The sequence below is a fragment of the Heteronotia binoei genome, chromosome 13, assembly GCF_032191835.1.
Source record: "Heteronotia binoei isolate CCM8104 ecotype False Entrance Well chromosome 13, APGP_CSIRO_Hbin_v1, whole genome shotgun sequence".
NCBI classification, from domain to species: domain Eukaryota; kingdom Metazoa; phylum Chordata; class Lepidosauria; order Squamata; family Gekkonidae; genus Heteronotia; species Heteronotia binoei.
Genome location: NC_083235.1, coordinates 10,593,776 through 10,619,777, shown reverse-complemented (window position 1 = coordinate 10,619,777; position 26,002 = coordinate 10,593,776). Strand labels below are relative to the sequence as shown.

Below are 26,002 nucleotides of genomic sequence, written 5' to 3'. Positions count from 1 at the left end.
CCCAGCCTAATCCCAGCGCAGCAGCCGGGCCGGAAGGAGCTGCCGGCCGGGCTCAGGAATGCAAGCCGCTGAGTGGCGGCGACGCATCACGTGAGATTCCCGGGCCGGTCTGGACTCCTACTGCAGCTCTTGCCTTTGCCCTCGCCAGAGGCGACGCTGCCCAGCGGCTCTTCGGCACCATGTCCCACCAGACCGGCATCCAAGGTACTTCTGGGGGGCTCCGGATCTCCCTTCCTGCCTCCTCCCCTCCTCAGCGGCCCAGCCTAGGGTTGCCAATCCCCAGTTGGGGACAGGAGATCCCCCGGTTTGGAGGCCCTCTCCCGGCTTCAGGGTTAGCAGAAAGGGGTGGGAGGAGGGAAACGTCTACTGGGCACTCTATTATTCCATACGGAGATCGATTCCCACAGGAAATAATAGAGAATTGATCCGTGGATATCTGGGGTTCCAGAGGGGCTGGTTTTTGAGAGAGAGGCGCTAAAAATTCCGCACGGCATCTGGTGCCTCTTCTCAAAACACCCCCCAAGTTTCAGAAAGTTTGGACCAGGGGGTCCTGTTCTACGAGCCCCCAAAGATGATGCCTCTATCCTCCATTATTGCCTGTGGAAGGAAGGCATTTAGAAGACGCACGGTCCCTTTAAATGTAATTGCCAGAGCTCCCTTTGGAGTTCAGTTGGCTCCTGGCTCCACCCCCAAAGTCTCCTGGCTCCGCCCCCAAAGTCCCCAGATATTTCTTGTTGCATACTTGGCAACCCTAGGCCAGCCAGCTGCCCTAGCCGCCGTCCCAGGTGTCTGTCTACTTGCGCCGTGCCCTACTAGGGATTGGAAACTGGCCGGGGAGGAGCCAGGCTTTCGGCATCTAAGGGACTTTGGGCGCTTGGGGGAAACTTTGGATTCCCCTCTTTGCAGAGCTGGATCGGAGTGCTGAGCTCCGATACCCGTTTCGCTACGTCATGCCCTGCTAAGAAACACAATGCGCTTGTGTTGGTACAGAATGCCTTTCCCGGTGATCCATTGGGGGGTGGGGGGGATGTTACAAGGTGCAACTTTATTGCTTTGGCACGCAGGAACAAGCCTGCCTCTGTAGCCCCTTTGCAGTCTAGGGTTGCCAAGTCCAATTCAAGAAATATCTGGGGACTTTGGGGGTGGAGCCAGGAGACTTTGGGGGTGGAGCCAGGAGCAAGGTTGTGACAAGCATAACTGAACTCCAAAGGGAGTGCTGGCCATCACATTTAAAGGGACCGCACACCTTTTAAATGCCTTCCCTCCACTGGAAATAATGAAGGATAGGGGCACCTTCTTTGGGGGCTCATAGAATTGAACTCCCTGGGCCAATCCTTTTGAAACTTGGACAGTGTTTTGAGGACAGGTACTAGCTGCTTTGCTGATAATTTGTTGTTTTTACCTCAAAAAACAGACCCCCCCCGGAACCCCAGATACCCGTGGATCAATTCTCTACCTAAACACAAACCCCCCCCCCAGCCCCAGAACCAAGGATCAGTTCTTCATTATACCCTATGAGAATAGGTCTCCGTAGGGAATAATCGAGTGCCCAGCAGACATTTCCCTCCCGCCCCTGCTTTCTGAAGCGGGGAGAGGGCCTCCAATCCGGGGGATCCCCTGCCCCCACCTGGGGATTGGCAACCCAGTGGAAGTCCCCAAAGAGAGAGAATGCCAAATCTAATGCGAGGTGCTGCTGCGAGCAGGTAAACAGCGGAGGTCGGAGACTCTAGCGGCGGCCTCTTTCAGCCTGCACCTGCCTGTTCGGCTGCGCCACCTACTGGCGGCTGCTGAGAAAGACGGGAACTGGAGCGGTTTCCCAGGCTGTGCTGCTGAGCAAACGCTTCGGGGTTTTCGTGCCTCAGCAAGGCGGAGCTTGCGCGGTGGAGCCGAAACGTTTCCAAGCGGCAGAAGAACAGCCTGATTTCAAGCAGGCTTCGTCGTGCCTGGATCAACCCGGCGGCAGACAGTGGAGCTCACTTCCGAGCAAAAAGGCAGGAGGACGTAGGGTTGCCAATCCCCAGGTGGGGGCAGGGGATCCCCCAGTTTGGAGACCCCCCCCCCGCTTCAGGGTCATCAGAAAGCGGGGGGGGGGATGTCTGCTGGGCACTCCATTATTCCCTATGGAGACCGATTCCCAGAGGGAATAATGGAGAATTGATCCTTGGTTCTGGGGCTCTGGGGGGAGCTTTTTTTTTTAGGTAGAGGCACCACATTTTCAACATAGCATCAAGTGCATCTCCTCAAAACACTGTCCAAGTTTCAAAAGGATTAGCCCAGGGGGTCTAATTCTATGAGCCCCAGCAGAAGGTCCCCCTATCCATTATTTCCAATGTAGGGAAGGCATCTAAAAGGCGTGTGGTCCCTTTAAATGTGATGGCCAGAACTCCCTTTGGAGTTCAATTATGCTTGACGCAACCTTGCGCCTGGCTCCACCCCCAATGACTCCTGGCTCCACCCCTAAAGTCTCCTGGCTCCCGCCCCCTCTCCAAAGTCCCCAGATATTTCTTAAGTTGGACTTCGCAACCGTGGCAGGACAGGAGGCTTTTGTTGGACTGAAATTTTAGTCACGTGAGCGAGCTTCCGGAGAGCGAAAGAGAAGTGTTTGGGGATCACAAGAGGTATTTTCAGAGTTTGCAGCATCGGGATAAATAAGGTGGAAATGCAGCAAGTGGATATTTAGGGAGGGCGGGATGCAGCAAGAAGAAATGTTTTATTTTGTATTAAAGGCAGAGCAGCGTTGCCAGAAAACTGTTAGCAACCCTTCTCCTTCCCCCCCCCACTCCGCATTATATGATTTGGCACTTGTCTGTCCGCTCCGCAGGGTACCTCATGTGTAAACCTTCCAGTTGCAGTTAGGCATGTTCTTTCAGCACCAGTGCCAGTTGCCTTATTGGGCTCTCTGCAAGTAGCAAACGCCTTCCCTTTTCCCAGGAATCAGCTAAAGCAGGGGTGTCAAACCCATTTGTTATTAGGGCCGGATCTGACATAAACGAGACCTTGTTGGGCTGGGCCATGTCGGGTTGGGCCGAGCCATGTGTGTACCTATTTAGGTAGCAGAGAGATAAACTTTATAAAGGACACAGACAAACACAATTAAAGGGGTTTTTTTTTAAAGACTTAAAACATGCTTACAACATTAGCACTCGGTCTTAAAGGTGCTTTCTTCGAATCTCTCCTGTTCAATCCAGGGATCTGGACAAAGGAAGCTCTGGCTCTTTCCTTCCTTCCCCGGGAAACGGGCAGGGTGAGGAGCCTCAGCCAACAGAAGGAAGAGGAGCTTGGCTCAGTAGCTCCGCTGTGCGATTGAGAGAGCCTGGCAAAACAAGCTCTCCCTTCCTCCCCAAGGGAGGAGCCTCAGCCAATGGAGAAGATAGAGACTTTGCTCTGTAGCTCCTGTGCTATTGAGCAAGCCTTGCAGAGCAAGCTGTTATGCAGAAGGAAGCAAGAGACAGAGAGAAGGAAGCAGACAAGAGCCAGTTGCTCAAGGGCCTGATAGGAGCCCACCAAGGGCCTTATTTGGCCCCCGGGCTGCATGTATGACAACCCTGAGCTAAAGGATTCATGCAGTGCTGCTTGTGCATCTGTCTTGCTCTCCATAAGGAGACAGAGCTTCATTTGGTTCTAGCTTAGTAACATCCCTTATTCTTTCTCTATGTTAGTCCCAGGAGGATTTCAGCGTGTGTTTAAATTGCTTTGTACGGGTGATTCATTGATTCTCATATCTGCGCAGTCCGTGGAAGCAATCGGCCTAGGCACCAACCTTGTGTGCCAACTTTATGGAGAGTAAAGTGCTATATGTTCCCTCTAAGCTGCAGAGTCTTGCGAGCAAAAATTCTACTTTGTGAGCTATTGGCATTAACGTTGTGAGCTCCTGCACCAATGGTTGCGTTCTGTGGTCGTTCTTTCTGTGCGAGGACAAAAACGTGTGAGCTGGAGGCTCGAAATCTGTGAGCTAGCTCACGCCAACTCAGCTTCGAGGGAACACTGTTCTATCAGTGTAGCATTGAAAACGATATCTTCAATTGGCACGGATAGCTTACTGCGTTTGTGATGCCAACGTTAGCAAAAGATTGGACCTCCTAGACACATTTTATGGGGCGGCTGAGATCAAAGGTCTTCAACCTGCTGAGTCTCAGATCCCTCGTAGAGCTGAGGTTTTTGTTGTTGTTCTGGTTGTTGCTTTTTAGAAGGACCTGCGGCCCATGCATATCCATGAGGGGGCCAGGGTGTCACACTTTCCCCTGGTTTTGCATACCTGCTGACGGGAACAGTAGGATGGCAAGGTGAGCTTGCTCGGCAGGAGAGAGGAATTGTTTTTTTAAGCAAGGGCAAAGTTCAGAGACTACCTCCACCCTGCAAAAGCTTTCCTTTGACGGCTGCGCCCTACAGCCTGGCCGCTCCCTACAGCTCAGGAGTTCATCCTCACACACCCTAAGACAGGGGTGTCAAACATGCAGCCCGGGGGCCAAATCAGGCTCCCGGAGGGCTCCTATTAGGCTTCTGGAGGGCTCCTATTAGGCTTCCGGAGGGCTCCTATCAGGCTCCCCTATCAGCCCCCCCCGAGCAATTGGCTGTCATCTGCTTCCTTCTCCGTCTCCCTTGCTTCCTTCTGCATAACAGCTTGCTTTGCCAGGCTTGCTCAATCGCACAGCAGAGCTACAGAGCAAAGCCTCTTATTTTCTCAATTGTCTGAGGCTCTTTCCTTGGGGAAGAAGAGGGGGAGGCAGAGTTTGCTTTGCCAGGCTTTCTCAATTCCACAACAAAGCTACTGAGCCAAGCCTCTCTTCCTTCTCTTGGCTGCGGCTCCTCCCTCTCCTTGTCCCCTGGGGAAGGAAGGAAAGAGCCAGAGCTTCTCAAAGATTTCAGGTTTTCATGGCTGGTAACATCATTAGGGTTTGTAGAATCTTTCGGGCTCAAGTGCCGTGTTCTACTGGAGGAAGTTTTTCTTCCAGACGTTTCGTTCTCAGCTGCGGAGAACATCCTCAGTGGCGTTGCAGCCGGAGCAGGCGCTCTGACCTTCTTGGCTGCTGTGCATTGAGTGAGGCCAGGGCTGCTGGAGAGCTGCTATTTCTAGGCTGGAGGGGGTGTGGTGAAAGGGCAATTGGTTTGTGGATGTGCCCATTGTTTGGTGGGGCTTCCTGGAAGGGTAGTGATAAGGAAACTGGCTGTTGAATGTGACCATTGTTCTGTGTTAATTGCTGGGAGGGTTGGAAGGGGTGTGAAGATAAGGAAGATGGTTGTTGACTGTGCTGATTGTTCTGTGGAATATGCTGGTTGTTCTGTGACTTTCTGCAATGTATAGTCTGTAGGGTGTTTTGCAGAGCTGGGTACCAAGATTGGTGGATGGAAATGCCTTCTTCCTTTCTGTTAAAATTGTGCTGGTGTTTGTAAATCTCAATAGCTTCTCTGTTCAGGCGGGTATGATAATGTGAGACCATAGAAAGGACTTCAGTTCTTTCAAAGTTCTTTCTTTCCAGAGCTTCCTTTGCCCAGTTCCCTGGATCGCACGGGAATATCTCTGCTACCTAATCTTAAATAGGTACACACATGGCTCAGTCCAACATGCCCCAGCTCGACATGGTCTCATTTATGTTAGATCCGGCCCTCATAACAAATGACTTCAACACCCCTGCCCTAAGATGCGCCTCTCATCCTGCTCTCTGGGCCTTAGGAGGAGAAGTGGGTAGCAACTGGAGACAGGGCTTTTTCAGTAGTGGCACCTTTCTTATGGAATGCCCTTCCTTGACATTGCATTTTGAGGCTACCCTGGCATCTACGTTGCTTTCTTTTAGGCACCAGGCAGAAACACTTCTGTTCACCCAGGCTTTTAATTCAAGGGTATTTTAAAATTATTTTAACTTGGAAACATTTTAAAGCTGCCAATGGCTGTTGGAGAGAGCCAGTTTGGTGTGTAGTGGTTAAGTGTTTGGACTCTTATCTGAGAGAACCGGGTTTGATTTCTCACTCCTCCACCTGCAGCTGCTGGAATGGCCTTGGGTCAGCCATAGCTCTGGCAGAGGTTGTCCTTGAAAGGGCAGCTGTTGTGAGAGTCCTCTCAGCCCCACCCACCTCACAGGGTGTCTGCTATGGGGGAGGAAGGGAAAGGAGATTGTAGGCTGCTCTGAGACTCTGTCCTTGAAAGGGCAGCTGTTGTGAGAGTCCTCTCAGCCCCGTCCACCGCACAGGGTGTCTGTTGTGGGGGGAGAAGATATAGGAGATTGTAAGCCACTCTGAGAGTCTCTGATTCAGGGAGAAGGGCGGGGTATAAATCTCCAGTTCTTCTTTCCATGTTTTTATGCCGAACTGTGGTTTATGCTGGATTTTAATAACTATCTTTAAATATTTTTATTATTTTTATTTTGTAAGCCACCTTGGGCAGGTTCCTGGAGAGGTGGCATAATTTATTTTTCCTGAATAAAAAATAAGCATTCTTGTGGTGTAGAGATTCCCCCCCCCCCCCCCCCAAAATCTCACATGTCTGTTGGGGAATTGTTTATAGATTCTCTTCTAGTTACACAGACACTTTCCCTTACCACAGTTTCTCGAAACCAAATTTTCTCCCAGTATCTAATACATGAAGCACAGAATCACAATGGATAAGACTTTATTTTCTGTGTATCTGGTCTACTTGTAAAGAAGCAAAACAACTTACACAGTATACTGCATGTAGATAGATCCAGGTGGCAAGCCGTGCTGGTCTGAAGCTGTAGAACAAACAGAGTCAAGTAACACCTTTAAGACCAACAAAATTTTATTCAGAATGTAAGCTTTAGAAGAAGACTGCAGATTTATACCTCGCCCTTCTCTCTGAATCAGAGACTCAGAGCCGCGTACAATCTCCTATATCGTCTCCCCCCCCACAACAGACACCCTGTGAGGTGGGTGGGGCTTACAATCTCCTCTATCTTCTCCCCCCACAACAGACACCCTGTGAGGTGGGTGGGGCTTACAATCTCCTACATCTTCTCCCCCCACAACAGACACCCTGTGAGGTGGGTGGGGCTTACAATCGCCTCTATCTTCTCCCCCCACAACAGACACCCTGTGAGGTGGGTGGGGCTTACAATCTCCTCTATCTTCTCCCCCACAACAGACACCCTGTGAGGTGGGTGGGGCTTACAATCTCCTCTATCTTCTCCCCCCACAACAGACACCCTGTGAGGTGGGCGGGGCTTACAATCTCCTATATCTTCTCCCCCCACAACAGACACCCTGTGAGGTGGGTGGAGCTTATAATCTCCTATATCTTCTCCCCCCACAACAGACACCCTGTGAGGTGGGTGGGGCTTACAATCTCCTATATCTTCTCCCCCCACAACAGACACCCTGTGAGGTGGGTGGGGCTTACAATCTCCTCTAACTTCTCCCCCCACAACAGACACCCTGTGAGGGTGGGGGGGCTTACAATCTCCTCTATCTTCTCCCCCCACAACAGACACCTTGTGAGGTGGGTGGGGCTCACAATCTCCTACATCTTCTCCCCCCACAACAGACACCCTGTGAGGTGGGTGGGGCTTACAATCTCCTCTATCTTCTCCCCCCACAACAGACACCTTGTGAGGTGGGTGGGGCTCACAATCTCCTACATCTTCTCCCCCCACAACAGACACCCTGTGAGGTGGGAGGGGCTTACAATCTCCTATATCTTCTCCCCCCACAACAGACACCCTGTGAGGTGGGCGGGGCTTACAATCTCCTACATCTTCTCCCCCCACAACAGACACCCTGTGAGGTGGGTGGGGCTTACAATCTCCTATATCTTCTCCCCCCACAACAGACACCCTGTGAGGTGGGAGGGGCTTACAATCTCCTATATCTTCTCCCCCCACAACAGACACCCTGTGAGGTGGGTGGGGCTCACAATCTCCTATATCTTTTCCCCCCACAACAGACACCCTGTGAGGTGGGAGGGGCTTACAATCTCCTATATCTTTTCCCCCCACAACAGACACCCTGTGAGGTGGGCGGGGCTTACAATCTCCTATATCTTCTCCTCCACAACAGACACCCTGTGAGGTGGGAGGGGCTTACAATCTCCTATATCTTTTCCCCCCACAACAGACACCCTGTGAGGTGGGAGGGGCTTACAATCTCCTATATCTTCTCCCCCCACAACAGACACCCTGTGAGGTGGGCGGGGCTTACAATCTCCTATATCTTTTCCCCCCACAACAGACACCCTGTGAGGGTGGGGGGTCTTACAATCTCCTATATCTTCTCCCCCCACAACAGACACCCTGTGAGGGTGGGGGGTCTTACAATCTCCTATATCTTTTCCCCCCACAACAGACACCCTGTGAGGGTGGGGGGGCTTACAATCTCCTCTATCTTCTCCCCCCACAACAGACACCCTGTGAGGTGGGAGGGGCTTACAATCTCCTATATCTTTTCCCCCCACAACAGACACCCTGTGAGGTGGGTGGGGCTTACAATCTCCTACATCTTCTCCCCCCACAACAGACACCCTGTGAGGTGGGAGGGGCTTACAATCTCCTATATCTTCTCCCCCCACAACAGACACCCTGTGAGGGTGGGGGGGCTTACAATCTCCTATATCTTCTCCCCCCACAACAGACACCCTGTGAGGTGGGAGGGGCTTACAATCTCCTATATCTTCTCCTCCCACAACAGACACCCTGTGAGGGTGGGGGGGCTTACAATCTCCTATATCTTCTCCCCCCACAACAGACACCCTGTGAGGGTGGGGGGGCTTACAATCTCCTATATCTTCTCCCCCCACAACAGACACCCTGTGAGGGTGGGGGGGCTTACAATCTCCTATATCTTTTCCCCCCACAACAGACACCCTGTGAGGGTGGGGGGGGCTTACAATCTCCTCTATCTTCTCCCCCCACAACAGACACCCTGTGAGGTGGGTGGAGCTTATAATCTCCTATATCTTCTCCCCCCACAACAGACACCCTGTGAGGTGGGTGGGGCTTACAATCTCCTCTAACTTCTCCCCCCACAAACAGACACCCTGTGAGGGTGGGGGGGCTTACAATCTCCTCTAACGTCTCCCCCCACAACAGACACCCTGTGAGGGTGGGGGGGCTTACAATCTCCTATATCTCCTCCCCCCACAACAGACACCCTGTGAGGTGGGTGGGGCTGAGAGGGCTCTCACAGCAGCTGCCCTTTCAAGGACAACCTCTGCCAGAGCTATGGCTGACCCAAGGCCATGCTAGCAGGTGCAAGTGGAGGAGTGGGGAATCACACCCGGTTCTCCCAGATAAGAGAGCTATGGCTAACCCAAGGCCATTCCAGCAGCTGCAAGTGGAGGAGTGGGGAATCAAACCCGGTTTTCCCAGATAAGAGTCTGCTCACTTAACCACTACACCAAACTGGCTCTTTCGTGTGCTGTAAGCACACTTCATCAGACAGCAGGATGGAATGGCAAGCAGTTCTAAATGTAGAGAAAGTGGGCGCTTTAATAACACACTCACACGCTCTATTTTCCTTCGTTAGAAAGTCTTATACAATTTTATATTTGGGAGGGACGGTGGCTCAGTGGCAGAGCATCTGCTTGGGAAGCAGAAGGTCCCAGGTTCAATCCCTGGCATCTCCAAAAAAGGGCCCAGGCAAATAGGTGTGGGAAAAACCTCAGCTTGAGACGCTGGAGAGCCACTGCCAGTCTGAGAAGACAATACTGACTTTGATGGACCAAGGGTCTGATTCAGTAGAAGGCAGCTTCATATGTCCATATACCTGCTAGATACTGGGAACAGGTGAGGCACAGGAAACTTACTGGGTGGAAAGCACCAAAAATGTATCTTGAGTACTTTGTGTGTGTGTGTTTAAATAATGCGTTGTTCAAAAGAATGGAGGGGGGGAAATTCCTGAACGTTTTTTTCCCTCCTGCCTTTTTTAGCTAGTGAAGATGTCAAAGAGACGTTTGCAAGAGCCCGGAATGGACAATACAGATTGTTAAAAATAGCTATTGAAAATGGTAAGTGTTTAACACCCCCCCAGTCTTTCCTAGGGGACTTCCTCGGGAAGGATGTCCATTTAAGTTACTGTTCTAAATGTGATGATGGATAGATTTTCAAGCTTTGGTCCCTTGGAAACAAGAATGCCTGAAACACATGCATACTTTAGACAGAAACTGCTTGCTTTTTATATACATTTAACGTTAATTATACTATATATACTATTATGTAATAGCAATATTGATAATGCTCCCCAACGAAATGAGCGTTTTTCTGGAAAGATCTTACCCGTATTCAAGAGAAGCAGCATTCATACAAGCCGGAGAAGACGTTATGTTTTATTTCACTGGTTAAAATTGGCTTCCTTCTGAATGAAAATCTGCCCTCTGGAAATGTAGCACTACCCCCCCCCCCCATAAACAATACAGTCCTAAACAGAGTTAGACCTAAGCCCATTAATTTTGAAGGGTGGAATTCTAGCAGGAGCTCATTTGCATATTAGGCCACCCCCCACCCCGACGTAGCCAATCCTCCAAGAGCTTACAAGGCTCTTTTTTGTAAGCTCTCGGAGGATTGGCTACGTCAGGGGTGTGTGGCCTAATATGCAAAGGAGCTCCTGCTAGAATTCCATCCCTGGGTGTAATTCTGTTTAGGATTGCGCTGTTAATAAGCAGTTTTACAGCAAAAAAAAGTTTAGACTTTTTCCTCCCTTCCATGGTGTCCCTCGAGACGACCGTTATCCCTTCTGTTCTTCCATCTCAAATATATCCGTTGCGGGTCTTTGAGCAGATTTATTTATTTACTTACTTATTTTGTATCCCGCCCTCCCCACTGGAGGCAGGCTCAGGGCGGCTCAAAGGTTAGGGTCAAAAAAACGACCAAACAAGATAAAAACATGAATAGTACATAAAACATAAAAACAATATTAAAATATCAGTTGAAAACAATGTAACAATAGATGCTAGTACAATGATTCATGATGCAATTAAGTTTCGATGGCCGCAGTATGACTCGATAGTCAATGTAAGATGTTTCCATGGGACCCCAAATCGTCATAGCATGGTAGGAAGTCCAGAATGATGTTAGATTCCGGCTTATGGGCCTAGTCCATTGCTGTAGAAGTTGTCCTTATGGAAAAGCAAGGTGGAAGAGTGCCGGTTTACAGGCCCTGCGGAACTGTGGGAGCTCTCGCAGGGCCCTAACGTCCTCCGGCAACTCATTCCACCAGCTAGGGGCAGCCACGGAAAAGGCCCTGGCTCTAGTTGGCTGAAGCCTAACTTCCCTGATGCTGGGGACTGTCAACAGGCTTTGAGACCCGGACCGAAGTGCTCCGGGTGAGACCTAATTTGCCTTTTTTGTTGTTGTCGTCAATCGTGGTTTCACTACTGTCGGATCTTTCCAGAGCAGCTCACTGTGGGATCTGCTAAGCAGCCTGGTGAATCCTGGGAGAAGGACTACGATGGCTTTGTTCTCCCGCTACTTGAAGACAGGCAGCCGTGTTACATCTTGTATAGATTAGATTCTCAAAACGCTCAAGGTTACGAATGGATCTTCATTGCTTGGTCCCCGGATCTTTCTCCTGTAAGTAACAAAACGAAATCGCTTGTGTACCCTTCAAACCGTGAGGTGTTTTCCACCCTTCCTCTCCTCGCTTGTCTTGCGGCATTTTAAGCACTGACTAGCAATTGCAACAAGATCTCTTCGTTCCAGGCCTCGGATTCAGCAGGAGCTCACCGGAGCACAGCTCTTGAACCTTTCCGAGGGTTCCTCCTCCCCCTCCCCCTCCCCACCTACCTTGTCCATTGAAGAGTAGGTGCAGCTGCATAACAATCCCTGGATGAGGAGAGCGGGCAGCCAGCCAGCCGCCAGGGGCTTTGCCACGCCCCCAGCAGCCCTCATTCACCCCTGGAGAAGCCTGTGCTTCTCCACTTCTCATGTGATTTTGGGTGGTGGGTGGCTTGCTGAGCTTTTGATTGTTGGGGGTGGGCAAGGAGAGCCCCAGGTGAGCAAGACCTGCTTGGGCCGGCTGGATCTCCGGACTGCTTCTTTAGACTGACATACAAGGAGCCATATACTACAGTAGCTCACTTTCTGCTGTTCACTTCCCAGATACGATAGACCACAGCGATCATTCTCTTACTTCTTTCCAACCCCCTTTCAGGCTCTGTATTGGTCCGATGCCACTTTCTCCCATGTTGCATAGCCGTATTCGATAGGGTGGTCAACGCAAGCATCTCTTCCCCCCCCCCCCCCCCGTCCCTCCATTCAAACCGAGCCGTTCCTGTGGAGTAACTAATTGATATTTGGAACGTGGAACATCCAAGATCTTCTCGTCTTCCTTCTTTCTGCCGCTCATTCTTCATTTCTCTCAATGCTACAACCATCCATTTCGTTAGTCAAGGCATCTCGGTCTCGCCTCGTTCATTTTCATCCCGTCCCTTCAGGAATTAGCAGGTGCCGACCGTCTTCCTTCTGCAGCTGTTTTCATGACCCTTGAGTCCATTTTTACCAAATTTCATCTTTCATCGTGTTCATAGTTTTTACCGCCGCCTTCTCGTCGCGGCGCTTGGCTCCGGTCCTTTCTCCCGTCTCCAGAGTTTTGTGGCTAGAACTGTCTAGCTTGTCTGGTAAAGAAATAACAACCCGTTTCCTCAGACATCTTTTCTCGTTTTCCCTTCGCGCTCTGTGCAAAGTATTACTGCTGTGGTTTATCTGCAGGGGACCTCGTGGCCTTACTCCCTTCTTACCTCTCGCCTTTTCTCCTTCACTGCATCTCTGCCTGAGATCTCCACTCCGGCTACTGTGCCCCTCCTGCTCTGTCAGTCAGTTGTACTCAGCCTTCCTGACTAACCTTACCTGGATCTCCCTCTTAGAACACACCTAACTCTTCCTGCCTCCTTACCTTACCTCCTAACAGAACTCAGGTAAGTCACAAGCTCCCTCTTGTAGTCCTTTGTGTTCTTTCACTGATGAATTTCTCAGTTCTTTCCCTGATGAACTTCTCAGTTCTTTCACTGATGAACATCTCAGTTCTTTCCAGGGGTGGAATTCTAGCAGGAGCTCCTTTGCATATTAGGCCACACACCCCTGATGTAGCCAATCCTCCCAAGAGTTTACAAAAAAGAGCCTTGTAAGCTCCTGGAGGATTGGCTATATCAGGGGGTGTGGCCTAATATGCAGAGGAGCTCCGGCTAGAATTCCGCTTCTGGCAGGACCTATCCTGAGAAGGAACCAGGCTGCTGGCACTTAATATCAAGAAGGTGGCAGAGCAGTTTTTAAGCCAAATCTTGTGGGAAAGCTGAGAGGAGATGAAATGTCTCTGGTTTGGAATTGCTTGCGTCCACAGGTGGAATTCTAGCAGGAGCTCCTTTGCATATTAGGCCACACACCCCTGATATAGCCAATCCTCCAAGAGCTAACAAGGCTGTTTTTTGTAAGCTCTTGGAGGATTGGCTGCATCACGGGGTGTGGCCTAAGTATGCAAAGGAGCTCTTGCTAGATTTCCACTCCTGGTTCTTTCACTTATGAACTTGTATGACTTCTAACTTCTGTTTCCTCTGGAAAGCTCAGGGTGGCTCATATGAAGCTGTCCATGGTCTCCCATCCAGGCAAAGGTCAGTTCCACATCTCCTTAGCTTCTGTCTATGGGATAAGGGGCTACTGGACCTTTTCCTAGGAGTCAAGACAGTTAATTAATAGGCCAAGTCATAAATGGCAAGTTTGAGTATGTTGGTAGGATTCTCAAGGCCAGTCATAAGAACATAAGAGAAGCCATGTTGGGTCAGGCCAATGGCCCATCCAGTCCAACATTCTGTGTCACATAAGAACATAAGAGAAGCCATGTTGGATCAGGCCAGTGGCCCATCCAGTCCAACACTCTGTGTCACAGAAGAACATAAGAGAAGCCATGTTGGATCAGGCCAATGGCCCATCCAGTCCAACACTCTATGTCACACGGGCCAAAGAAGCCAGGTGCCATCAGGAGGTCCATAAGAACATAAGAGAAGCCATGTTGGATCAGGCCAAAGGCCCATCCAGTCCAATACTCTGTGTCCCACAAGGGCCAAAACCCAGGTGCCATCAAGAGGTCCACCCTTTGGACCAGAACTCAGAAGCCCTCCCTCTGTTGCCCCTCTCAAGTACCAAGAATACAGAGCATCGCTGCCCCAGACATAAGAACATAAGAGAAGCCATGTTGTATCAGGCCAATGGTCCATCCAGTCCAACACTGTGTCACACAGTGGCCAAAAAAACCAGGTGCCATCAGGAGGTCCATCAGTGGGGCCAGGACACTAGAAGCCCTCCCACTGTTGCCCCTCCCAAGCATCAAGAATACAGAGCAATACTGCCCTAGACATAGAATTCCAACAATACGCTGTGGCTAATAGCCACTGATGGACTTCTGCTCCATGTGTCAAACTCATTGCTGAGCAGAGATTAAATCTAGACCCTGCTTGCTCATCCTTCCTACTGAGCCAACATAGGCGTTTAGGGTTTTCCACGCATGTTGGTGGCACCACATAAATCCGAACGTTGCCATTTCTTTCTTTCCAAAGTTGATCACGTCTCAAACTGTCCCAGTAGGAGGGCAGACCTAATCGGCTGGATCCAAAAACTCCTCCTCTAAATCCAAGCTTTTTTTCCCTTGGAAAGAGAAGCGACTTTTTCAGATGAAGACTCCTTTGGCAGAGGGGAGTTATTGGATCGAACCCATAAGTCTTAGCACTTGGCGGAGTAGCTTTTAACTTTCATTCCGTTCCGCTTCCAAGATAATCACCCGTCTCCCTTTACAAACCTGTCAGGTTCGTCAAAAAATGTTGTATGCGGCTACTCGAGCTACTCTGAAGAAAGAATTTGGAGGAGGACATATTAAAGACGAAGTGTTCGGAACCAACAAGGTGCGTCGTTTACAAAAGATGATTTGCCCGGGTTTGTTTCTGAGGAACGTCCAATCCAATCCAAATACCTTTTATTGGTATTGAAGCAAAAAGTGCAGCCTGGCAAACTTACGCAGAGTTTCAGTTATGAAAACTAGTCAAGCGTCAAGAAGGGAAGCGAGTCTTTTGCTCCCTGATTGTTACGGCAGCCAAAAGGTACTTTGCAACTAGGCTAGTGGCATGGGAACATCAGCCAGATAGCAGAAAGAAAACCAACTTTGCCTCAGGTAGAAGAAGAAGAATTGCAGATTTATACCCCGCCCTTCCAGAGGAGGTGCGGGCCCTGCGGAACCTTGATCAGTTCCGCAGGGCCTGCAAGACCACCCTTTTTAAATTAGCTTATGAATAACTGAATTATACTGATAAGAAGAAAATCCGCCATCAGCATCTACTAGAAGAGCGTCAAGGATAGCGTTATAATATGTTTTAGTTAATTGTTTTAATCAGGTTTTTAAGGTCAATTAATGTTTAATGTTTCTAATGTAACTGTTTTATTGTTGGTGCACCATTGGTCACCGTATTGTTAGCCGCCCTGAGCCTGCTTCGGCAGGGGAGGGCGGGGTACAAATAAAATTTATTATTATTATTATTATTATTATTCCCCCTGAATCAGACAGAGCAGCTTACAATCTCCATAAGTCCATAAAGGTTAGACAGGATAGGTTTGATTATACAGTCCCGCAGTTCCCCATAGAAATCACAGTGAAGTAAGACATAGGACGTTCTGAGGAACGTCTAGGAAGCAAGTTCCAGGAACAATTGAAGATCGCGAGTCCCATTTTCTAACTGATGTTTGTGTTTACAGGAGGATGTTTCTTTGAAAGGATACGAAAAGCACTTGATAACTCAGTCTTCGCCGGCCCCTCTGACCGCAGCAGAAGAAGAACTTCGACAAATCAAAATTAAGGAGGTACCACCCTCTTGAGACAATGCCAAAGTCCTGGTTTTTTTGGTTTGAACGTTCAGACCCATGTCGTCAGCGAAATGTTTTCTGGAAGTCAAAAATGAGGTGGCAGAGTTCGCTTTAAATTATCCTGTAGAAAGCTTTGCACCAAAACAGCATCTGTTAGCTCCAGATATTTCTAACCAATATTGATGGACTAGAGAGCCAGTTTGGTGTAGAGAGAGCCAGTTTGGTGTAGTGGTTAAGTGCATGGACTCTTATCTGGGAGAACTGGGTTTGATTCCCCACTCCTCCACTTGCAGCTGCTGGAATGGCCTTGGGTTAGTCATAGCTCTCGCAGGAATTGTCCTTGAAAGGGCAGCTGCTGTGAGAGCTTTCTCAGGCCCGCCCACCTCTCAGGGTGTCTGTTGTGGGGGAGGAAGGGAAAGGAGATTGTAGGCTGCTCTGAGCCTCTGTCCTTGAAAGGGCAGCTGCTGTGAGAGCTCTCTCAGCCCCACCCACCTCACAGGGTGTCTCTTGTGGGGGAGGAAGGAAAAGGAGATTGTAGGCTGCTCTGAGACTCCGATTCAGAGAGAAGGGTGGGGTATAAATCTGTGGTCTTCTTTTTCTAGAGCAGGGGTGTCAAACATGCAGCCCATGGGCTGAATCGGGAGTGGTTTATAAGTCACTAATGCTGACTATTGCTATGCATGTGTTTTGATAAATGTAGCTTGCATATACAGTATATTGTGTAAAAGTGTTATTGTTATTCTGGTGTTTTTTTGACTCTTCCTTCTGTTGGCTGAGGCTCCTCCCTCTCCTGGTCTCCTGAGGAAGGAAGGAAAGAGCCAGAGCTTCCTTTGCCCGGTTCCCTCGATCCCATGGGAGAGATACAAAGAAAGCACCTTTGAGACTGAGTGCCGATGATTTAACCATGTTGTATTTTTAAGTTTTTTAAAATCTTTAATTGTGTTTGCGTGCTTTATAAAGTTTATATCTCCGCTACCTGCAATGAAGCGATGAAGATCCTGTGAATTTTGGGGGCGGTATTTGTGAGTTTCCTGCATTGTGCAGGGCGTTGGACTAGATGACCCTGGAGGTCCCTTTCCACTCTATGTTTCTATACTTGGCATTGCATTTTATGATGCTCACAGCCCAGCCCAACGAGGTCACATTTATGTTGGATCTGGCCCTCATGATGAATGAATTCAGCGCCCCCCCCCCCCCCCCCCGGACTAGAGCAAATGTAGTCAGTTTATGTTGAAGGTTCTTATTTCTTGAAAACCAACCAAATTCAAAAAGAACACTTCATGCAATGGTACTTCGGCTGAGTGATGGCCAAGGCTATGCTGGGAATTATTAGGAAGGGGATTGAAAACAAATCAGCCAGTATCATACTGCCCCTGTATAAATCGATGGTGTGGTCTCGTTTGGAGTACTGTGTGCAGTTCTGGTCGCCGCACCTCAAAAAGGATATTATCGCATTGGAGAAAGTCCAGAAAAGGGCAACTAGAATGATTAAAGGGCTGGAATACTTTCCCTATGAAGAAAGGTTGAAACGCTTGGGGCTCTTTAGCTTGGAGAAACGTCGACTGCGGGGTGACATGAGAGAGGTTTACAAGATAATGCATGGGATGGAGAAAGTAGAGAAAGAAGAACTTTTCTCCCTTTCTCACAATACAAGAACTCGTGGGCATTCAATGAAATTGCTAAGCAGTTGGGTTAAAATGGATAAAAAGAAGGTTTTCTTCACCCAAAGGGTAATTAACATGTGGAATTCACTACCACAGGAGGTGGTGGCGGCCACAAGCATGGCCACCTTCAAGAGGGGTTTAGATAAAAATATGGAGCAGAGGTCCATCAGTGGCTATTAGCCACAGTGTGTGTGTATATATAAAATTTTTTGCCACTGTGTGACTGGATGGGCCGTTGGCCTGATCCAACATGGCTTCTCTTATGTTCTTATGTGACACAGAGTGTTGGACTGGAGGGGCCATTGGCCTGATCCAACATGGCTTCTCTTATGTTCTTATGTGACACAGAGTGTTGGACTGGATGGGCCATTGGCCTGATCCAACAGGGCTTCTCTTATGTTCTTATGTGACACAGAGTGTTGGACTGGATGGGCCATTGGCCTGACCCAACATGGCTTCTCTTAAGTTCTTCTGTGACACAGAGTGTTGGACTGGATGGGCCATTGGCCTGACCCAACATGGCTTCTCTTAAGTTCTTCTGTGACACAGAGTGTTGGACTGGATGGGCCGTTGGCCTGATCCAACATGGCTTCTCTTATGTTCTTATGTGACACAGAGTGTTGGACTGAATGGGCCGTTGGCCTGATCCAACATGGCTTCTCTTATGTTCTTATGTGACACAGAGTGTTGGACTGGATGGGCCATTGGCCTGATCCAACATGGCTTCTCTTATGTTCTTATGTGACACAGAGTGTTGGACTGGAGGGGCCACTGGCCTGATCCAACATGGCTTCTCTTATGTTCTTATGTGACACAGAGTGTTGGACTGGAGGGGCCACTGGCCTGACCCAACATGGCTTCTCTTATATTCTTATGTGACACAGAGTGTTGGACTGGAGGGGCCACTGGCCTGATCCAACATGGCTTCTCTTATGTTCTTATGTGACACAGAGTGTTGGACTGGAGGGGCCACTGGCCTGATCCAACATGGCTTCTCTTATATTCTTATGTGACACAGAGTGTTGGACTGGAGGGGCCACTGGCCTGATCCAACATGGCTTCTCTTATGTTCTTATGTGACACAGAGTGTTGGACTGGAGGGGCCACTGGCCTGATCCAACATGGCTTCTCTTATGTTCTTCTGTGACACAGAGTGTTGGACTGGATGGGCCGTTGGCCTGATCCAACATGGCTTCTCTTATGTTCTTATGATGGGCACATGGATTTGTGCATTTAACGCTTCTGATATTTTTTTCCCAGATACAAACTGAAGTCAGTGTCGATACAAAGCATCAGACTCTACAAGGCGTAGCATTTCCAATCGCAAAAGAAGCCCTCCAGGCACTGGAAGAATTGAAAAATAAACAGCTGAACTATGTGCAGTTGGTAAGTCTGTGAGTTTGTTTCTTTGCCTTCATGCTGAAGGTTGTCTTTACTAACGAAAATAGTAAAGATAATGCTTCTTTAAAGTGCTCAACCCTAGTATTCTATAGCATTCCTACAAGAGAGGTTATAATCTTTTGTCAAATTGTGAAAGAAGTGCACAGAAGGGCAACTAGAATGATTATAGGGTTGGAACACTTTCCCTATGAAGAAAGGTTGAAGCGCTTGGGGCTTTTTAGCTTGGAGAAACGTCGACTGCGGGGTGGCATGATAGAGGTTTACAAGATAATGCATGGGATGGATTAAGTAGAGAAAGAAGTACTTTTCTCCCTTTCTCACAATACGGGAACTCATGGGCATTCAATGAAATTGCTGAGCAGTCGGGTTAGAACGGATCAAAGGAAGTCCTTTTTCACCCAAAGGGTGATGAACACGTGGAATTCACTGCCACAGGAGGTGGCGGCGGCTACAAGCATAGACAGCTTCAAGAGGGGATTGGAGAAACATATGGAGCAGAGGTCCATCAGTGGCTCTTAGCTACAGCATATTGATGGAACGCTCTGTCTGGGGCAAGTGATGCTCTGGATTCTTGGTATTTGTGGGGGGGGGGGCACAGTGTGAGAGCTTCTAGTGTCCTGGCTCCACTGGTGGACCTCCTGATGTTCTTATGTGACACAGAGTGTTGGACTGGATGGGCCATTGGCCTGACCCAACATGGCTTCTCTTATGTTCTTATGTGACACAGAGTGTTGGACTGGATGGGCCATTGGCCTGATCCAACGTGGCTTCTCTTATGTTCTTATGTGACACAGAGTGTTGGACTGGATGGGCCATTGGCCTGATCCAACATGGCTTCTCTTAAGTTCTTATGTGACACAGAGTGTTGGACTGGAGGGGCCATTGGCCTGATCCAACATGGCTTCTCTTATGTTGTTAATTTTGAAAACATTTTCCTAAATGATTTCACGTAGGACTTTCATAGAATCAAAGATGAATCATGCACTATTTTATAGCAACCAATATTATGTGTGTTTGACAGCAAATTGATATGAAAAATGAAATGATTGTCCTGGCTAGCACCCTCTCCACTGAACTGAAAGACTTACCGAAAAGGATTCCAAAAGATTCTGCACGGTACCATTTTTTCCTCTACAAACACTCCCATGAAAGCGACTACTTGGAATCCATAGGTATGCCATAATTTCAGGCTAGTTGATGAGGTGGTGGAATTCATCAGAAGTTTCTTGGGTCTGGTGATTTTTTTAGAGAGCCAGTTTGGTGTAGTGGTGAAGTGTGCGGACTCTTATCTGGGAGAACCGGGTTCGATTCCCCACTCCTCCACCTGCACCTGCTGGAATGGCCTTGGGTCAGCCATAGCTCTTGTAGGAGTTGTCCTTGAAAGGGCAGCTGCTGTGAGAGCTCTCTTAGCCCCACCCACCTCACAGGGTGTCTGTTGTGGGGGAGGAAGATAAAGGAGATTGTAGGCTGCTCTGAGATTCTGATCCAGAAAGTTATAAATATAAATCTGCGGTCGTCTTCTGCAGTCTTCTTATTGGCGGTCAAGAATTAGGAGCCACAAAACTTATCTTAGTAGTTCTAAATGGGATATTCTTGTTCCGGTGCACAACCAGTGTAATCTTTTGTCCCATGGCGCAGAGTGGTAAAGCTGCAGTACTGCAGTCCTAAGCTCTGCTCACAACCTGAGTTTGATCCCAGCGGAAGCTAGGTTCAGGTAGCTGACTCAAACTTGACTTAGCCTTCCATCCTTCCGAGGTCGGTCAAATGAGTCCCCAGCTTGCTGGGGGGGAAGTGTAAATGACTGGGGAAGGCAATGGCAAACCACCCCGTAAAAAGTCTGCCATGAAAATGTTGTGAAAGCGATGTCGCCCCAGAGTCGGAAACGACTGGTGCTAGCACAGGGAACTTTCCTTTACCTTTACCTTTTTTTTTATTGTTTGTTTGTTTGTTTGTTTGTTTGTTTGTTTGTTTAAAAGCGGACTTCTCCACTTTTACTGTGAATGTGAAGCAACAGACAATCATACTATGAAATAAAATACTGCCAAGGATTTTTTTTTTTTAATTAAACCTTTTCACCGCTTACGCTTTCTGCAGTTTTCATCTACTCGATGCCTGGCTATATGTGTAGTATACGAGAGCGGATGTTATATTCCAGTTGCAAGAGCCCTCTCCTAGACATTGCAGAAAGACACCTGTGTATGCAGATCATCCGTAAGGTAAGGACACCCTAGAGCAGGGGTGGCCAATGGTAGCTCTCCAGATGTTTTTTTTTGCCTACAACTCCCATCAGCCCCAGCCAGCATGTCCAATGGCTGGGGCTGATGGGAGTTGTGGGCAAAAAAACATCTGGAGAGCTGCCATTGGCCACCTCAGCCCTAAAGACTTTCTAGCTCCTTATGCTAAACCATCTTTTAGATCCAACTCTCATAGTATCCTAGGCTTGCCAATCCCCAGGTGGGGGCAGGGGATCCCCCGGTTTGGAGGCCCTCCTGACGCTTCAGGGTCATCAGAAGGCAAGGGGGGGGTGGAAGGAGGAAAATGTCTGCTGGGCACTCCTTTATTCCCTATGGAGACATTCCCATAGAAAATAATGGAGAATTGATCCGCGGGTATCTGGGGCTCGGGGTGGGTGGGGAGCTGTTTTTGAGGTGCAGGCACCAGATTTTCAGCATAGCATCCAGTGCCTCTCCCCAAAATCCCCCCCAAGTTTCAAAAGGATTGGACCAGGGGGTCTAATTCTATGAGCCCCAAAAGAAGAGGCCCCTATCCTCCATTATTTCCTATGGAAGGAAGGCTGATCCGGAAACTGCAATGAGTGCAGAACGCAGCTGCTCGCCTGCTGACTGCATCACCTATACAGGTGAGCATGTGGCCGGTGCTCCGGATAGAGTACCGGATCCGTTTCAAGGTGTTAGTTCCGACTTTCAAAGCCTTCCGCAGCCCGGGACCAGCATACCTGCGGGATCGTCTCTTCCCATATATGCCCCGGAGGTCGCTTTGTTCAACCTCCCAGGATAGGCTGACTGTCTCCGGCCCAAAAGATGCCCGTCTTGTCTCTACCAGGGCCAGGTCCTTTTTGGTCCTGGCCGCAACCTGGTGGAATCAGCTCCGTATAGAGATCTGGGCCTTACCTTGCTCGCTAGCCTTTCGTAGGGCCTGTAAAATGAAGCTGTTCTGCCAGGTCTTCGGGTGAGACGGCAGGCATCTGCCCACTAGATCGGTCGGCCTCCTCTAATGTATATCCTACTGTGCTGACTCGCTGCGCTGTCCAGCTGCACCATCTGCACTGGAGCGTTTGTGATCCTGAACGGACTTTCCTATTGGGGAGGTTCTACTCTGTACTTGGAGTGTGGAATAGGAAGGTGGCTCTTTTTCATTATGATGCCTACAGGGGTGGAATTCTAGCAGGAGGCCCTTTGCATATTAGGCCACGCCCCCTGATGTAGCCAGTCGCCCAAGAGCTTACAAAAAAGAGCCCTGTAAGCTCTCGGAGGATTGGCTACATCAGGGGGTGTGGCCTAAAATGCAAAAGAGCTGCTAGAATTCTATTTTCTAGATGTCCTCCCCAGAGGTCATGTCATTTCCCCTTTGCTGGTGATTTCCCACTACCGATTTCTTTGGTTGTTCCATTAAGGTTTTAAGGGTCTACTCAGGTTTAATGCTTTGTATACCGTTGGATGCCAGAGAACACACGCAAATGCTAAAACGTATCCGAAACGAACACAGGTGAAGATTTGACAGATCCTTTGCAGAATGAAATATGCCTAAGCCCTGGGGTGTCGAACGCATTTGTTATGAGGGCTGGATCTGACATAAATGAGACCTGGTTGGGCCGGGCCATGTGTGGACCTCTTTAAGATTAGGTAGCAGAGATACAAATTTTATAAAAAACACAGACAAACACAAATGAGTGTGTGTGTGTGTATATATATATATATATATAAAAACTTAAAACATGTTTAAAACGTTAGCACCCATTGGTTTTAAAGGTGCTTTCTTTGTATTTCTCCCATGGGATTCAGGGAACTGGGCAAAGGAAGCTCTGGCTCTTTCCTTCCTTCCCTAGGGAACTGTGGGAGGCGGGGGGGAGCCTCAGCCAATGGAGAAAATAGAGGTTTTGTTCTGTAGCTCCTGTGCGATTGAGCAAGCCTTGCAAAGCAAGCTGTGATGCAGAAGGAAGCAAGAGAGAAGGAGAAAGAAGCAGATGACAGCCAGTTGCTCGGGGGCCTGATAGGAGCCCTCCGGGGGCCTGATTCGGCCCCCAGGCCGCATGTTTGGCACCCCTGCCTAAGCCCATTGATTTCAGTAGGCTTGGGAGCATCCCTGAACTCCACACAGAATTGGACTGTTACTTGGTATTAACAGCCTGTCTTTTCCTCTATTTACCAAGTGATGAACGTTGTAAAATTAATTTGTCCAGATGCAGTAAGAAGAATCTATATCCACAGGGGTGGAATTCTAGCTCCTTTGTATATTAGGCCACACACCCCCGATGTAGCCAGTCCTCCAACACCTTACAAGGCTCTTTTTTGTAAGCTCTTGGAGGTTTGGCTACATTAGGGGTGTGTGGCCTAATATGCAAAGGAGCACTTGCTAGAATTCCACCCCTGTGTATACAGAAGATTCCGCATTTGGTTCTCTGTTGTTGGCTCAGATGCCTTTTTCATGCATGGTTACCGTAAGACTTTATGGAATAGGCTGTGGTGTATAACCTAAATATTTAACTCTGCGAAGGATCATGTATTTTTTTTTTTTAATCGAGTAGGTAAATCTATATTCTCAAGATTTGGTTGTCCCTCTTTTCCTTGCCCTCCAGATCGAAATAGACGACGGGGATGAGTTAACTGCCGACTTCCTTTATGAAGAAGTCCATCCCAAACAACATGCGCACAAGCAGAGTTTTGCGAAGCCGAAAGGACCTTCCGGGAAAAGGGGGATCCGGAGGCTGATCAGGGGCCCAGCTGAAAGCGAAACCCCTACTGACTGAATTGGGCAAGTGCACCAGGAATAAAATGTTTGGATAGGAAGTGGGCGAAACAGAAACGGCCCCGTCCTCACTAATAAACTGAAAGCATTCCACAACGATCTTTTCCAGAAGGCGGGAAAAAACCCATCTTATGATGTTTCCACTACACTTATCTCACTCGATTGCTTTAGATTTTGCCATCTCCGTGACTAAAACTGTAAGCTTCTGTTGTTTCTTGTCTGAACTTAATAACTACGGAATGTACCCATAATTTATGTGAAGATGTAACGTAGCTTGCAGTCAGTTTTGATTACTGTGTCTCACATGGAGCTTTCAATTCATTTTGGGACAGCAGCCTGTAAGACAGGCGGACAACCAAGCAGCTGTCTGAGTTGATTTATTGTCCGCCAGTCTTCAGATGAATCGAGAGACCTGCTTGTTTCCATGTTTTATAAATTTCTTCCCACGTGTGATTTTGGTTTTTTAAGCTGCGGCTCGAAATAGCCACATCATTTTGCTTCTCTCTCAGGGTACTGACTCTACGGCAGGATACGTGGGATGTTCTTTGAGTTGTTGTGTTCTTTACCTAGTGGGGTGTCTGATGTAGCATGGGTGACTTTTGCCCTCTATGATGAAGAAGAAGAAGAAGATGATGATGATGATTTTGGATTTATATCCCGCCCTATACTCTGAATCTCAGAGTCTCAGAGCGGTCACAAGCTCCTCTACCTTCCCCGCCCCTCCCACAACAAACATCCTGTGAGGTAGGTGAAGAAGAAGATGATATTGGATTTATATCCCACCCTCCACTCCGAAGAGTCTCAGAGCAGCTCACAATCTCCTTTCCCTTCCTCCCCCACAACAGACACCCTGTGAGGTGGGTGGAACTGGAGAGGGCTCTCACAGCAGCTGCCCTTTCAAGGACAACCTCTGCCAGAGCTATGGCTGACCCAAGGCCATGCTAGCAGGTGCAAGTGGAGGAGTGGGGAATCAAACCCAGTTCTCCCATATAAGAGTCCGCACACTTAACCTCTACACCAAACTGCCCTTTCAAGGACAGCTTCTATGAAAGCTATGACTGACCCAAGGCCATCTCAGCAGCTGCAAGTGGAGGAGTGGGGAATCAAATCCGGTTCTCCCAGATAAGAAGAAGATGATGATGATATTGGATTTATATCCCTCCCTCCACTCTGAAGAGTCTCAGAGCGGCTCACAATCTCCTTTACCTTCCTCCCCCACAACAGACACCCTGTGAGGTAGATGAAGATATGGGATTTATACCCCGCCCTCCACTCCAAAGAGTCTCAGAGCGGCTCACAATCTCCTTTCCCTTCCTCACCCACAACAGACACCCTGTGAGGTAAATGAAGATATTGGATTTATATCCCGCCCTCCACTCCGAAGAGTCTCAGAGTGGCTCACAATCTCCTTTAACTTCCTCTCCCACAACAGACACCCTGTGAGGTGGGTGGGGCTGAGAGAGCTCTGACAGAAGCTGGCCTATCAAGGACAACCTCTGCCAGAGCTATGGCTGACCCAAGGCCATTCCCAACAGGTGCAAGTGGAGGAGTGGGGGAATCAAACCCGGTTCTCCCAGATAAGAGTCCGCGCACTTCACCACTACACTGAACTGGCTTTCAAGGACCTGTGACCCAAGGCCATTCCAGCAGCTGCTATGGCTGACCCAAGGCCATTCCAGCAGGGGCAAGTGGAGGAGTGGGGAATCAAACCCGGTTCTCCCAGATAAGAGTCCGCGCACTTCACCACTAACCCAAACTGGCTTTCTCAGAAGGCACAGTCAATCTGAAATCAGAGCTGGGAAAGGGGAAAAGGGAATGGTTCGAATCTAGGCACGGTTTAAAAATGAGAGAACTGCTGGAAGAAAAAGCGGGGAACGGAGGGAAGATAATCTATGGACAAAAGTGCAAGCAAAACCAAGTCGCTACAGAGACCAACAGGGGACCCCCAACTCTGCTCAAGACGAAGATGTCAGGAGAAGAAGCCTGTGGCGCTTGTAACCTCAAGGCTCCCCTCTTTCTCCATCTTTGCCAGCTGTCTTGCAGTCTTCACATTAAGAAATACCTCACTTGTGTGCAGGGGTGGACTTCTAGCAGGAGCTCCTTTGCGTCTTAGGCCACGCCCCCCTGATGTAGCCAATCCTCCAAGAGCTTACAAGGCTCCTTTTTTGTAAG

General features: G+C 48.9%; 1 protein-coding gene across 1 annotated transcript; it reads left to right on the top strand.

Annotated features, from left to right (window-relative positions):
- Positions 1-24,280, top strand: TWF1 (twinfilin actin binding protein 1). The gene is made up of 9 exons (XM_060252638.1): positions 1-204; positions 9,872-9,949; positions 11,332-11,510; positions 14,732-14,827; positions 15,672-15,776; positions 18,704-18,829; positions 19,866-20,016; positions 20,939-21,060; positions 23,661-24,280. The coding sequence occupies exons 1-9, from the start codon at positions 180-182 to the stop codon at positions 23,829-23,831; spliced, it is 1,053 nt and encodes a 350-aa protein (XP_060108621.1). The 5' UTR covers positions 1-179; the 3' UTR covers positions 23,832-24,280.
- Positions 24,281-26,002: the final 1,722 nt, after the last annotated feature.